Consider the following 15,356-nt stretch of genomic DNA (forward strand, 5'->3'; position numbering starts at 1 on the left):
CCTCACCCAGTCCCGACAGCAGGAGCCAGATGGGCGAACCCTCCCGCTCAAGGAGTCACGGCTGATCTGGAATGTTGTGCTGGACTGGGAAGAGGAGGGACTGCTCCATGCAGTTTGTGGGCCAGACCTCAGCAGAGCAGAGGGAAAGCCTACATGAGCAGCCGCGGTGGGTTGAGGCTGGTGACTTGAGCCAGCTCAGCTACCATCACATCAGCGAGCTTGACACTGCATCTTTGGTCACCTGGTCCCGTGCCCACCACTCATCAGTGCAGTTAAACCAACCTGAGTGAGTTACACTAGTGGGTCCATACGTCCTTTGCACCAATTTAAACAGATCAATCAGGCTCAGGGCAACCTCCCAAAAGACCTAAATTATGTAAGCGATACAGTGCAATCATAAAAAAAAAAAAAAAAAAAAGGGAAAAAAGGAAACACTGGTACTGAACTCATCAGAGGATTGATTTATTCTATTCCCCAGCTGGCCAAGATATTGCAACAGAAAGGTTAGGTAATTCTGAAGCACGCGTGCATTTCAGCCTCTGTGCTTACACCCTCGTCAAGACCATTAGGCAAATCCCGATCTCTCCCAGTCCTCCTCTGACCATGTGTTCCTCTACATTCACCTGCCTCGTTCCCTGCACAACCCTCAACTGCTGGTTTGGTGCACTGTAGTGTTTAGCTCTCACTTCCTCCATTGCAACAGATGTCCAATTCTTATCCTGTAAATTCACCCTTCCCCAGCGGCAGGTCAGCAGGTTGGGGTTTGCACGCAGCGCCCCATGGCACGGGCAGGGCACAGACTCTGGACCTCCCAAAACCAGCACAAAGGCAGCAGGGAGAGGAGCGGTTGTATGACCATGCTGCTGCAGTCAGGATCCAGGTTTTGCACCAGGGGAGGTAGATGCTTTGCCTGTGGGTAAAAGCAGTAGGTTCACCAAGGAAGTGCCTCTCCATAGGTGGTGTGCTAATTTCACCCCTGGCAAACAGCATTAATATAATACATCAAAGCTGGCTGCATTAATAGCAAACCAAGGGAAAGGATTTGCTATACATGCTAGCTACTTTTCAAATGCAAATGTCTGTTTTAAATCAGATTAAGACAGAAGGAAGCCTAGAGAATGCCAATAATTAATACATGATAAAGGAATAAACATCCAGGGTATCAAAAGGTAAAACGCAATCACAAAGATGAAAGTAATCCATCTTCTCCACGCAGCCTGCTCTGCTGCACGGAGTAAGTGGGTGTGAGTCCCCGTTCCCATTTCCATAGGTAGGTGGTGAGTGTAAACCCAAAGCAGCTGCTGAGGAAATAAGAAGAATCCTTGAGCTCAGCCAGGGAAGTGGAGAATCCCTGGGCTGGGCTGGGCTTGGCTCGGGTCAGCTGGGCTCAGCTTTCCAGACGCCCCAAGTTTTGTTGGTCATGCTACTGCAGAGAGGGAGGCCTTAGGAGTCACTTCTATTCATTGGCATGACCTCGGTCCCTTCAGGGTGTGCATGTCTAGCTTCTGTGCCTTTAAACCAGTGAGAAAGATGGTGTTTGGGATCCCTACTGAGCCATGAGTGGACCTCAGAAATATTTTGCCCTGGCTTCCCTGCCTCTTTTTCCACACATGAAAAGCAGACCAGTCTCTCCCCCTCTCCCCTCACTCCCCCAGACCTGCATGTTGAGTCATCTACCTTGAATCTTAAAAGAAGAGAAACAGGAAAGTTGAGGGAAAATGTTAACAGACTCTATGCCCCTTTCATATTTCTTAAAATTCACACAGTGCTGGCATCGGACCCCGGGCAGTGCCCTGTGGTTTTACTTCCTTCTTCAGCTGACACTGAAATAGCAGCACTTACTCTGGCTTTATTAAGCTTGCATAAGGCACCAAACTGTGGCAGGCCTTGCATATCGATTGTATCAAGAGATAAGCAGGCCTGACTTGCACACAGTCCATGCATGCGGGAAGTGAGCTTCTCTGAAGGCAGATAAACATTGCTGTTAATGTTCAAAAGCTGCTGCTCAGCGGTGGGCTCCATCAGAGAAGCCCTGTGGCTGCTGGTTTCGCTGACTGGTCTACGTACCAGTCCCTGGATTTGGAAAGTACTTATCTCACCATGCGGTTCTTTATTTTCAGCCCTAGATACCAGAAAAGAAGCAGAAGTTTCTTCCCAGACCTCTTAGGAGTTGTGTTCCTGACTTAAAGGTTCGCAAAGTGCTCCCAAAGCAGAACACAGGGCTTAAAAGTCAAATCATAGTACCACAGAACGGCTTGGGTTGGAAGGGATCTCAAAGATCATCTAGTCTAAGCCCCTACCATTGGCAGCGACATCTTGCACGAGATCAGGTTGCTCAAAAGCTCAAAGCCCCGTTTGATCTGGCCTTGAACACTTCCAGGGATGGGGCATCCACAACTTCTCTGGGCAACCTGTTCCAGTGTCTCACCACCCTCATCATAAAAAAATTCTCCCTTATACCTAATCTAAATCTACCCTCTTTTAACTATTGCCCTTTGTTCTGCCACTACAGGCCCTGGTAAAAAAGTCTCTCTGTCTTTCTTATAAGCCCCCTTTAAGTATTGATAAAGTCTCCCTGGAGCCTTCTCTTCCCCAGGCTGAATAACCCCAACTCTCTCAGCCTGTCTTCATAGGAGAGGTGTTCCAGCCCTCTGATCATCATCACGGCCCTCCTCTGGACCCGCTCCAACAGGTCCATATCTTTCCTGTACTGGAGGCCACAGAGCCAGACACAGTACCCCAGGTGGAGTCTTAGGAGAGTGGAGGAGTGGGGGAGCATCACCTCCTGCATTACCTGCCGGCCACACTTCTTCTTATGCAGCCCAAGATACGATTGGCTTTGGTGCACTTTGCCAGCTTGTAGTCATTGCAAATTATTACAAACTGTACAGTAAGGATACTCTGGGCTCCTCTCTTCTGATTTATGATCATCTTCATATGGACGAAACCCTTGGAAGCCCAGGAACACACTCTTCTAAAAATAAACTGAAAAAAATCATACAGTTCCCACAAGCCTCTTTTATATTTCTCTTTCTTTCTGATCTTCATTCAAACCTCAAGTTGGGCTGAAGGGAGCCCCAGGCTCAGCCACGGTGTGGACAGATGGACAGTGTGGGCAGCCAGCCTTTCCCACCTGACACAGCAGGGATGGAGGTTACTGCCTCCATTGCCCACTGATAAATCTGTGCTTGCTGCCAGCAGAAGCAAAGGCAGTTCCAGTCATTCTGGGAGAAAAGCCCACTGCCGCCCAGAGTGTCCATGCCATCATAGAATCATAGAACCATTTAGGTTGGAAAAGACCTTTAAGATCATCGGGTCCAACCATAAACCTAACACTGCCAAGTCCACCGCTAAACCATGTCCCTAATTGCCACATCTACACGTCTTTTAAATATCTCCAGGGATGGTGACTCAACCACTTCCCTGGGCAGCTCATTTTAGTGCTTGACAACCCTTTCAGTGAAGAAATTTTTCCTAATATCTAATCTAAACCTTCTGTGGTGTAATTTGAGGCCATTTCCTCTCATCCTATTACTTGTTAATTGGGAAAAGAGACCGACACCCACCTCGCTCCAGCCTCCTTTCAGGTAGTTGTAGAGAGCGATCAGGTCTCCCCTCAGCCTCCTCTTCTCCAGGCTAAACAGCCCCAGCTCCCTCAGCTGCTCCTCATAAGACTGGTGCTCTAGACCCTTTACCAACTTGGTTGCCCTTCTCTGGACACGCTCCAGCACCCCAATGTCTTTCCTGTGGTGAGGGGCCCAAAACTGAACACAGGACTCGAGGTGCGGCCTCACCAGTGCCAAATACAGGGGAACGATCCCTTCCCTGCTCCTGCTGGTTCCCAAAGGTGAGGTCTCTCATTGACTGGGCTTTACATTCAGCTCCATAAATTAAGGAATCATTGCTGGCATAAAAATCAGAGAATCACAGAATGGCTGAGGTTTGAAGGGACCTCTGGAGGGCATCTTGTGCACCCCTCCTGCTCAGGCAGAGTCACTTAGAGGTGATAAAGTAAGAGAGATGCAGTCAGTGCCTGTGGTTGTTGGGCTCTTAACCACACATAATGACAAAAATCCAGACAACCGTCCCTGGCTGATACTCTCCCACCCAGCCGGTGGGAGCAGTCAGAGAGACCGAACAACAAGCAACCAGTCCTTGTCCAGCCCTTCCTCACTGTGGAGGACCCTGGCAAGTGTGCAGATCCAGATGCGATGGTACCATCTGTGGTGTCCGGATTGCTTGAAGAGGAGATTGCAGTGCCACCAGCAGCGTTAATGTAACGGCACATACGTTACTGCCTTCCTGCCAGCACCTATAGGTCTGCAGAGGCCATTGCAGCAGCCAGCAATGCCTGCAATCAGCAGTTATCCTTTGGAAGACAAGCCGGGCCAGCAGAGAGGACAGTCCTCTGGATCTTCTGAGCAAGGAGTATGTATCCCCTCAACCAGTGGTTATTTAGGCTTGCCCATACCCCTGTTGACAAAGCCTTCTGGCAGATTGCAGGCATCAGCATGGACTCTGATCTTTGGCTGCTGTCCAGAGAAAATTATTAATCACTCCGACAAGCACTGTCCTAAGCAAGTCTAAACAAGTAGTGCTCCAGCATTCAGGATTTCAGGTATTATCGAAGTTACGAAAGGTCTGAATTTCGATCTTGTCCTTGGGACCCCTACCCGACCCAGGTTTGGTCCTACTAATTAATGTATTCATCGTGACCAAATATTGTTGAAGTGCTTACCAGCCTCGGTCAAGGGTATGTCTGAGACGGAAATTACCCAGGGGCGGTGCTGAAGCAAACACTGCTTCTAAGACCTGCGTATAGTTACTTTATACATCAACCAGAAGAGGGTTGTGTCCTCAAAAGATGTAGGTGATTACCATGCGCTGGACTAGATTACACGCAAGCCTTTACTTGTGTATGTATGGGAGAAAATGACCTTTTGAGATATATTGCGATTTTGCCCTTGGTTTCAAAAGGACTAAAATCCCACTCAGGCAAATCGCACTGAGGGCTGGGTTCCTGTAAGGAGTAGCCAAGCCCACTCCCTGCTGGCTTTGCTGTTGAAGCCCATTTGGTTTCACAAGACATTCTAGTCTTAAACCCCAGCATTTATCAATTTTAATTCTATTAAGTGGTATTTAAGTAGGGCTTTCAGTGGGGAAAGAAACCAGCAGGTCCTGGTGGATTTGGGATTCGACTTCACAAACAATTCACTTTTGCTGTGTTTTTCTGTAATTTTCATGACCGGAGGGAGCAAGCTGAGTTTCACAACATTTTAGGTTCTGGCTGGGCTTCCATCACAGACAAAGGTGATATTTGCAGGTTGAAGTACAGCCCTTATTTACCTCAGTGGCACATCTCCCAGCAACTTCAACTAGGAAAGAGTTTTGTCCGCGATGTCTTTCACTGGTGGGGGTTTTGTTCCCATGGTCAAGTCGATAACCTCCGCGTTCACCTCCGTCCCTGCGGTGTGATGTCAGGCAACAGCCTTGCTCTTCTGCAGCCACAACAGCTTTACTCCCTCTCATAAACAACTGCTTGCTTTGGGTTAACTTCTGCCTTAAACAATATTTCTTCTTCTAACTTCATTTTTATTTATTGCCTAAAATCCTAGATTAAATGCCATCTCCTAGCAACTGGTATATTTTTGTCCCTAGTCTGCTAACTTTCAGTGCTTAGATGTTGCTCTCTGTTCATTTTGCTGTCTCAGATAAAAGAAAACACTAGTTTCCAAATACCGAGTGGTATTTACATTTGTTTGTTTAATTTCTAAACAGTCAAGTCAGTTAAACAGCTAACTTTATATCCACTGTTTGTTGCCTCTATAGATGTGCTCCAGAGAAACAAAAATACACAGTGTGGTCCTCCTGTTTGGTGCATCTTTAGAAGGACAGGAGCTGCCTTGGTGAGGGCACCCCACCTGAAATGTTTTGGAATGGGGCTGTTTTTCCCACTGTGCAAAGCCTTGACATTTCTTGACACGTCAAAGAAACATCAAGAAATGTGCTTACTACCTCTGCAGACTAAACCACACGTGTCCTCCCAGCAAGCCACAGCAAAAGCACGTGTTGAATCTCAACAGGAGGATCGGGGTTGAATTACGCCCACAGTGAACCTCACACAGTAGCATGTGCCTGTCCTGTGAAATGGGTGCAGGAAGGACCTCACATCAAAAAAGAGCCATTTCTTTTGGGCTGTTCAGCTCAGATTCCACAACATGACTTTTAAACATGTGTGTGGAGAGGAATTTGCAGCTTTTATCTTTGTAGGTAGCACTGCAGGAGCTCAGCACACTGCAAAGAAGCGCTCGTGCATCAAACCAGGTATCTCATCTGAAATTCTCAAAATTATTAGGGACTTGTCTGTGAATTTTGCTTCAAGGAGCATTAGCAAGTAGCGTTCATCTCACCTACCTTTAGTAAACCACAGTCTTTATCTGAGCTTGCTCTGATGGTTAACAGAGGGAAACGGCAGTTTTTAAGGTGCGCTTTGCCATTGTAGATGCCTATTTTAGGCTGGGATTGAGAATCCCAAGTAGAGCCCATAAACAGACATTGCAGATGTTTACTGCTGGTCAGGTGGATCCTACCAAAACAACAGTGCTGAATCCATCCTTAGACTCGCAATTTCTTGTTCTCAAAGCTGTATCACTTTTCTAGCCATGCAAACTTGTCTTCAGCTATTTTTTCTCTTTGCAATGGTTATAAATTGAATTTACATGTAATAAAAGATGCTGTCCATGAGCATAAAAGAACAACTGATGATTCATGACTTTTATTTCTGTAACTTCTCACTTCCAGAATATCTATTTGACAAACTGTGAATCATATACGTTGACTTGGATGGATATACTTAGCTCTGATTTGTACAGTGAGATGTAAATAATCAGTTAATTAAAAGAAATTTTTCTCTGTGAATTACTGCCTCCCCTCTCTCCCCTTTCCCCTCCCTTCCTTCTGCTTTAACTCATCGCTGTTCAAAGGCATGATCCTGTTGCCTGACAACCTGAAATCATGCCACACACCTATTCCAGCAGAAGCATTTCATTCAGGACCATTGGCAGGTATGAAGATTGAAGCTGTCCATGACTTTCTGCAGAAACAACATGGTACCGGGACTAGTTACAAGCAATGGGGCATTTAATTTTTCAACTCTGCTAAAAAAAGTACTTTCTTCCCCACACTTCAACTGTGCTGGCTCAGACAGAAGGACGCTTGCAGCATTCTTTGATACCACTTTGTTTTCCTGCACAAGCCCCTGCAAGGTACCGGCCAAAGCTCTGCTTTGACAGATGAGCCTGAAAGGGCAGATTTGCATCCTGCTAACAACTAAAATTCATACAATATCTGTGTAAGGAAAGATGTGTGCAAGTGATCCCCTGACGGCTGAGTAGATAGCTGTGAACACCCGATGAGAACATGAATTTTCTCTGGTCTTGCTGAGCTGGTTGGGTCTTGCCTGCTACGTGCTATGGTCTCATTAACACCTACTGACAGATGTTTTCCTCTCGGTTTGGCCAGAGGTGCCTGCTTGTCAGTAGGCAATGCTGAGCGGAGACGTGTGTCAGCTTTTGGCAATTTTATGCAGTTCGGCTCCAGCAGGATTAAACTCTGCTCATAACACAAAGTAAGGTAAGCGTTGTGAATTCAGACGGAGACCAGTTGTGCAGCTGTGTATAGCAGTATTAGGTTAAAAAATGCTGAGCACCGAGGCTTTGTAAAAGAGGGTATTTGTCATTTTTCGTAGAGCAGAAGCACTGAAGGCAGTAGATTGCTTCTGTGCATCCTTTCTCCTCACTTCCCTCTTACCCCAGACAGAGCACTGCTTGCATGCAGAAAGCAAGGAGCTCTGCTCTGGAAATCAAAGTCTGGGATGGGCTTTTCAATGGTCTGACCTTTCCTCCTCTGCAGCCCACTCTCCCGTTGTGGGACCTCCTGTTCCTTGCCTCAGTTTACCCTTATTTACAAAAAGAGCTCTGTGGTGCTGGTCTCCTGCCTTCGAGCTTATCAAGCTAGGTTCTTTTAGAAAGATGGAGAGCCTTAAAATACAGGCTGTGCCTAGATGCAGACTGTACCATGCTGGTTTATGTCTTGGAATGATATACAGGCATTTAATAACTCACATGAATGATTTCTCCCTGTGCTGGAATCCAGGTCTTTCACTGATACACCTTGGCAGCATTCCCTTGATCTTGATGCACCAGCCAAGGATTTGGTCTCAAACAGCTGAAGGCTGGAGGTGATGTCCCTGCAGTAAATTGGAGAAGCACGAATACATGTCTCACATGTCTACACCTCTATCACTTTTTAATGCTCCATCTCCCTAGGATTTACCTTTGTACTCATAAATCCTGTGACAGTCTTGAAGACCAAACCAAGCTGCCAGGAAGATGATGTGCCACAATCTCCCCTCCCAGTTCCTCTCTCTTCTCGCAAAAGGTGGATTTTGTGGCCACATTTTTCCTGCTGTAAACCTTAAGCCATAGAGGCAGTGGCACGAAATGGTCACAGCTTAAAAGGAGGTGTGGCTGCTCCCAGCATCTTTTCATTTACCGGCACGGATGTGTGTTACAGGCCCTCCCCATGGACTGGTGCTACACCACATGAGGCTTGTTCAGAAAAAAAGAAGGGAATTAAAAAAAAAAAGTGAGCAAAGCGGGCCACGAGAGGCAGGAGTGAGCTGGTACCAAACTGCAACAAAGAGGCAGAGGTAAGGACCAGGCTGTGAGGGGCAGGAGATGTGTAGTTGGAAAGGCAGAAGGGAGAGCCAGCGAGGCAGGCAAGGAGACATAGGAATGGCAAATGATCTCTGCAGCAGCAATTTGAATGGACATGTGCCAGGAAAGATTTCATTTGTCAGGGACGGAAGGAAGGATGTTGCGGTGAGACATGAGACGATGTGAAGTTTAGCTGTGTGGATGGAGGGGAAAGGCTGTACCTCGGCTATGCGATGAAGGAAGAGTCTGGAAGGCTTCAGCATAGCCTGGAAGTAATTGAGGGATGCCCTGTGGCCTCTGTTATGCACAAGGTCAGATTAGATAATCACAGTGGTCCCTTCTGAGTTTAGCATCTATAAATCTGTGAAATAGGAGCTTTAAACCACGATGAAGGACTGAGTCCTTGGAGCATCACATTGAAAGCCTTGAGTATCCTGAGATATTGGCCTTTAATACTGGGATTTGGGGGTATAGGAAATCTATTTCAGGAGATTTTTTTATTATTTTTTTTTTAAGGTTTATTTCATCTACCTGGTTTTACAGGCAGAGTCTATCAAAAAAACTCTAATAAAATATTTAAAGCCCTCTAAATATCGCTAAAAGAGTCTTTTCATAACATGAGTTGCATAAACAGGCTAGATGCTGCTGGGATGTGATATACAGACTTCATTGCTTTGATAGTTTCATAGATTTCACAGCCAGAATGGACCACCATGGTGGTTTCCTCTGTCCTCCTGCATAATGCAGACCATGGAGCTTCGCCCAGCAATTCCCACACCAATACGTGAGCTACATCATGTAGAAAGACATCCACGCTTAATTTAAAGATCTTTTTGGGTGATGGAGAACCTACCATATCCCATGTCAGCTCCTCCAGTGGTTAATTACAAGGCCATTAAGGAGAAAAATGTGCCTCCTTTTCAACTTGATTTTTTTTTTTTTTTTTTTTTAGCTCCAGCCTTCCTGGCTTATATGCCTCTGTCTGCTAGATTAAGTAATCCTCTGATACTGCATTCCTCCTCCATGTATAGATATTTATAGATCTTGATCAATTAATCTCTTATACTCCTCTTTGATAATATAAATGGATTGTGTTCCTTTGGGTCATTGTAAGATACGCTTTCAATCAGTCTTATAGCACTTCTCCCAACCTTTCTCAGTTTTTCAACACAATTTTTAAGTGTTGACAGCTGAACTGGACTATTTTAGTCTCATTAATGTCAGGTATACAGCTAATACATTTCCCCTACCAGTCAATATTCCCATTTATACATCCTAGGGTCATATTAGCCCCTTTAGCAAGAGCATCACATGGGGAACTCATTTTCAATTGTTTCTCCATCGTGACCTCTAAAGTAAACAGCCAAGAACAGCTTCCTGAATATTCCCTCTATAAAACCTCCCATGGGATCACTCTTCATTTGCAACATCTCTTCAGAGACCTGCCATTTAACTGCCTCGTAATCCATTTAAAATGTGCCATATTGATTTTTTACAGTGTTACCATTCAAAATGAAATGAATGGCAGAACGTAACCTCCAGAATCACTCAGATGCTTCCCAGGTACATTATTTCCATGGAGATGCATGTCCACATTTTGTGTTTCACCAAGTTGTAACCTGGGCGGCTCTGTGCCTTGGCTGGGAGCAAGTGAACGTGCAGCCACCCCAACTCCTGTTTCTGGTGAAGGTCTGCTGCTTCTCCAAGTCTATAATGGGAAGCAAAGGAAACTGGAGCAAAAGTATAAGCCAAGAGCTCCGAACAACCAGAGAGGGTAAAACTGGTTTAAAGCTAACACTTTCAGAGATGGAAGAGCTGCTATTTTTGTGCTTGGATACCAATGCCTCTTGATGGCTTTCAGAGAATATTTTGAGACAATATCTTACACTCAGGGGGTTCCAAACTGGCCTGTGGAGAAGTATCAGTTTGAAAATCCCATATAAATGCCCTGCTGCTAGTGCTTGAAACCACACTGCTTTTAGAGTGGTTTTAATTTAAGTTTAACAGGGAGGGGGGTGTGACTGGTGACCCAAGAGAAATGCTGAAGGCTGAGGGTGGTCCGTGGTCCAACACGTTTGGATAATATTCCAGACAATCTTGGGTTTCCTGTTGGTTGCCACATCCCTCATGGGATTAGCAGAACACTGTCCAAAAGGTCAATTTTTTGGGATTAAGAGGCAGCCTGTTATGGGACTAGTAACACTGAGAAAGAGGGAAAGCATGAAGAAAGCCTAATCCCCTACCTAATATTATACAGTTCAGGGAAGCGGAGGCAGGGGGAGAAGAGCTCCTTCCCCAGGGTAAAACAAGCAGCAGTTGTCACCAGGTGGAATTAGGCAATGGGAGCCCCAGGCTCCCGCAATTCCTCATGTTCCTGACAAAGTTTTACCTCCCAAGAATTGCCAAAACCAGGCTGAGTCTGGGACGTGAGGGACGTACAAAACCAGTTAGCATAACAGTATCCTTCATGCTCTGAGTTAAAGCTTAAACAAAGGCAGAAATAACTGTGCCTTTTCCCCAAAGTACTAAAATTTCTTGCTGTAATGACGACAGGCAAGGGCTGATCTGCCTTTCCTGCATGTGGGAGCATTTTTATTGTGCAAACGCTTGCAGCTGCACTTTTCATGCAGGGCAACTTTTGCAGCTAAATAAAATTGTTAAAATGAGTTAATCAGCTTAGTACAATGGTTCCCAATATTTTCCATAAAACAATTTGCCTCCCACGTAGCCTGCATCTCCGTCCCATTTCACAGCACGTAGGAGAGCTGAAGCGTCCCCCAGGCTGAGCATCCGGCGCTCAGCACCGACCACACTCTCCCGTCTCGCCCTGGAAAGTGCCAGAGCAGAGTGTTCAAGCTGAGACTTATGACGTGCCCTGAAGTGCTTCATTCCTCTGCAGTAAAACTCTCCAGTGAAGGAAAAGCATTTTTCCTAATCAGCCTACAGCTTTTGGTGAAGCCTGAGGATGACCACGCACACCCTCTCAGCCTGCCCTCTGCAACGGATGGCTGAAGCTCTCAAGGCTTTGGTCAGCTGGCCATTAAATGTTGCCTCTCTTCAGCTTATAAGTGGGCTCAAAATATATATAATTCTTTTTTCAACCCCCTCATTCCAAGGGTCTTCTCCACCTAGCCCTGCTGGTGCCCAGTAAAGACCAGATGAAAGTCTGGATGTTGGAGTTGGGCTGAAGTGTGATCCTCACCCTGACCCTAAAGGTTGCCACCCTTTTTGTGTTCTTACTCTCACTAATTGCTGCTATATGTCACCATATCGCACAGGAACTGGACTCTTGATAAGCATGATGATTTTGGGAAGGGAAGGTGGGCCCAGTCCTTGCTGTCACCCCAGGCTCTGCCTCTGCACCTGGACCAGCTGTGGCAGTGGAAATGTCCCAGTTTCTCAGCTGACAGCCTGAAGTATTGACTCACATATTTCAGTCTGGAGTTACTCATAGCTACAGAGTAGTAGGCTTTTACCTCGAAGAGGTAGAAAAAGAAGAGCTAAATTCAGTTCCAGTTGAAATGTAAAGTAATGATAATTAACAAAGCTTACTCTTTGCTTCCCGTTCAATTCTTACTTGCAGAAAAATTGGACTGAAAGAGATTTTGGTAGACAACTTGTTCTATCCTCTTGCCCTACCACAGGGTCAGGATTGCTGGTGGATGCTTGTCAAAACCATTCTCCATCTCTTTAAGCAGTCACTACTGCTTCAGCATCCCTGTTCCTAGAAAGCTTTTCCTAGTGTTCAGTGTTCATCCTTCTTGCTGCCATTTCAGCCTGTCACTCCAACACAGGCATGAAGAAGAGGTTAATCTCCATGTTGCCCTAGAACAAACCTGTAGCAATTTGTCCTCTGCTTTATCTTCTCCTAAGGCCAGTGCCTTGGTGCCATTGAGTTAAAGCAAAACTGCCTCACTTGGAAGTATGTTTCTCACATGCAGTAATTCAGTGTATTTCCCATGTGATGTTAATAACAGTAGAAGGCAAGAAATCACGTCAGGTGCAGAAAAGCAAGGAGAAGGCAATGACAAGGCAGTGACATGAGTGAGACAAAGGAGTGCACAGAAGAGGAATAGAACTCAGGCAAACCGAGTCCAGGCTGATACGACACCTCACCCACGAGAGTGTCGCACCATGCACCGAGACTCTGACAGACCAGCGCCTGGGTGCAGCGAGAGCGGAACGTCAGATAAGCATGAACTATGGACGGCAACTTCTTGCCTCCCAAATAAAGTGTTTCTTTTGTACCGAGATGCCTGGTCTGTTCAAATCAATCCCACTTGCAACACAATCTTCTGGGAAGACGTAACAGTTTCTCCATTGAGTTTCAAGGTTTAACAGTGACAGGTAAATGTAGTTCCCGTTTTACAGATAAGGAGGTAGGACGTGAAGAGACGACGTGAGGGACTCGTTCTTTCACATACAGCAGGTCAGCGGTGGGTTGGGAACATCACTTGTGTTTCTAGGGTTGTACTTCATTCACTGGACTTAATTACGGACTAAGGACATTTGCTCAAACCGCAAGGCTTTGCTCAAATGAGCACAGATCTGCTCAGCTACTAAGGTCTCAGCTCAGGAATCCAATTTTTGGACATGGCATTGGAGGCCAAGGGTCCAAGCAGCACAACCTGCGCCTGTAACCCGCGATAGCTGCTCAGGGTAAGCTAAACTCTGAGGGACCTGTGGGACGTACATGGATATAACGTACGATCATGCAAGCTGCATCAAGGACTAATTGTCACTGGAAGGAAAACAACCAAGAAACCAAATTGCACAACCGGTTGCTCCACTGATGACTTCCGAGGAACAAACTGTGAATGAAGAAACTGCAACCCCATCAGTGAGATTTATAATGCAATACCCATACGAGCACACATGGAAACTCCTTGTTCCACAGCATCAGTAGCTATTTTCTCTGTCTCCAGGGAGGAGTATTTTATTATCATGGTAGCTGCTGTATCATTATAAAGCAGATCTGATTCAGGTGGCATATTGTTTATAATGGAAATAATCTTAGTGTGCAGCACCCAAAATAGTAATAATATGATGCCACTGCAACCCCTATGGAGACCCCGATCGTGAAAAGGATATGTGACATAGAAACTGTTTCCTTTACTTGTATGGTTGATCTAATTTCCTTCAGCCCCAGATGTAATGTGCACAGATCTGTGCAAAAATGGACCTTTCCCTGCTAAGATATTCTTCTCACTGACAAATTTTATGGAGTAGAAAGTTTTTTAAGATATAAACAGAATTTAGTAAATTGCAGCCCCATCACGAGATGTTACAATAAAAAACATGATTTATGATTTTTTTACATGACAATTTATCTTGACTTTGTCAGTTATACTGCACACTATATAATTTCATTCTATTATTTTGTATTAAGCCCAGTATTTTGTGTTTGACCAAAACATGTCATCAGTCTCTACCCTACAAATGCGAGAACATTCAGAATTATGGCTGAAAAGATAAAAACACATCTATGGGAGAGCATAATATCATGCTGGAATTTCAGCACTAGTTTTTCTGAAAACTACCTTATCCACTGACTTTTAAATTACTCTCATGCCATAAATGTTGAGAATAAATGGGGGGTGGGATGGGAGTGAAATGCCATGCACCATAAACAGTCTACTACCTGCTCCTTTTGTGGTTTAGTCCCCTTAGAGGATGCTTCACTGCTTATAAGGGCATCCCCTAAGTCTTGAGAAATAAAGGCAATGAAAGCAGAATTCGTCCTTGTAGTGTGCACTGTCTGCTTGGCAGTTGCACTGGACTAAATCCGGAGTAAATCAAGCGAAGTCAGCGGAGTTGGTCTGGATTTACACCCAAACCCTGCCGAGCCGAACAGAGCCCTTTGCTCAGTTAACACCTCCTGTTACATCTGTGAATGTGTTGCATTTACGTAGCACCCGTACCCTGTACAGCAAACCACTGCACAGACCCGAAGTACTACAGCTGGGGAAGGAGACGTGCGGGCAGGCGAAAACTTTGCCCACCTTCAGGTGCTGGAAACCCCCCAAATGAGACCGGTCAGAGTGTCAGGTGAGAGCGGTTGCTGGCAAAAACCTCTGGGTTTTTTCCCCCTTCTGTTCATGCAGTGAATCAAGCCCTTACCTTGTTTAAATCAAACAAAATACTTTTACTGTATAATAAAAATTCCATGTTTTAATACATTGCCATGCACAAATGAAGTCAAACAATGCAGAGTACAAAATTGTCAAATATACAAAATGATAAAGCAGATATCCAAAGCTTCCAGAGATCATGCCCAAAGATACCAAAAATTTGATACTGATTTTAATTTCATTGTTTAAAAGAATTTCTCCCTCCCACCCGGGTTTTATTTTTTGTTGATTTTTGAAAACAGAAGGAATTAAAGAGTAAATATAAAAACTGTAGGGTGGAATTAACAGTGATGGCCACTTCATATACTAAAAATCAGACTGCATGATAATTTCTGTTTTGGGAAAAAAGCACTGCTGTACAAACGAACACCTTGGATGCCTGGGGAAATGCAGTGTACGTCAAACAAAAAGGCACACTTTTGTCTTATGCCACCTCATTTGGCTCCTTCTTTAAAAAGTTCAGCCATAGACGGAGTGGGAATAACAGTCCGTTCATTGCTTTTTAACC

The 15,356-nt window shown here is 45.3% G+C and overlaps 1 protein-coding gene across 1 annotated transcript in view; it reads right to left on the reverse strand.

Moving 5' to 3' along the window:
* Window positions 1-8,140: 8,140 nt before the first annotated feature.
* SAMD12 (sterile alpha motif domain containing 12) overlaps window positions 8,141-15,356 on the reverse strand; it is a 188,882-nt gene continuing 181,666 nt past the window's right edge. Inside the window, exon 6 of the mRNA XM_049824961.1 lies at window positions 8,141-8,248. Coding sequence (XP_049680918.1) covers window positions 8,160-8,248 — 89 coding nt within the window. The 3' untranslated portion in view covers window positions 8,141-8,159. The remainder of the gene's footprint in view (window positions 8,249-15,356) is intronic.

The sequence above is a fragment of the Accipiter gentilis genome, chromosome 2 (genome assembly GCF_929443795.1).
Source record: "Accipiter gentilis chromosome 2, bAccGen1.1, whole genome shotgun sequence".
In the NCBI taxonomy this organism is placed as follows: domain Eukaryota; kingdom Metazoa; phylum Chordata; class Aves; order Accipitriformes; family Accipitridae; genus Astur; species Astur gentilis.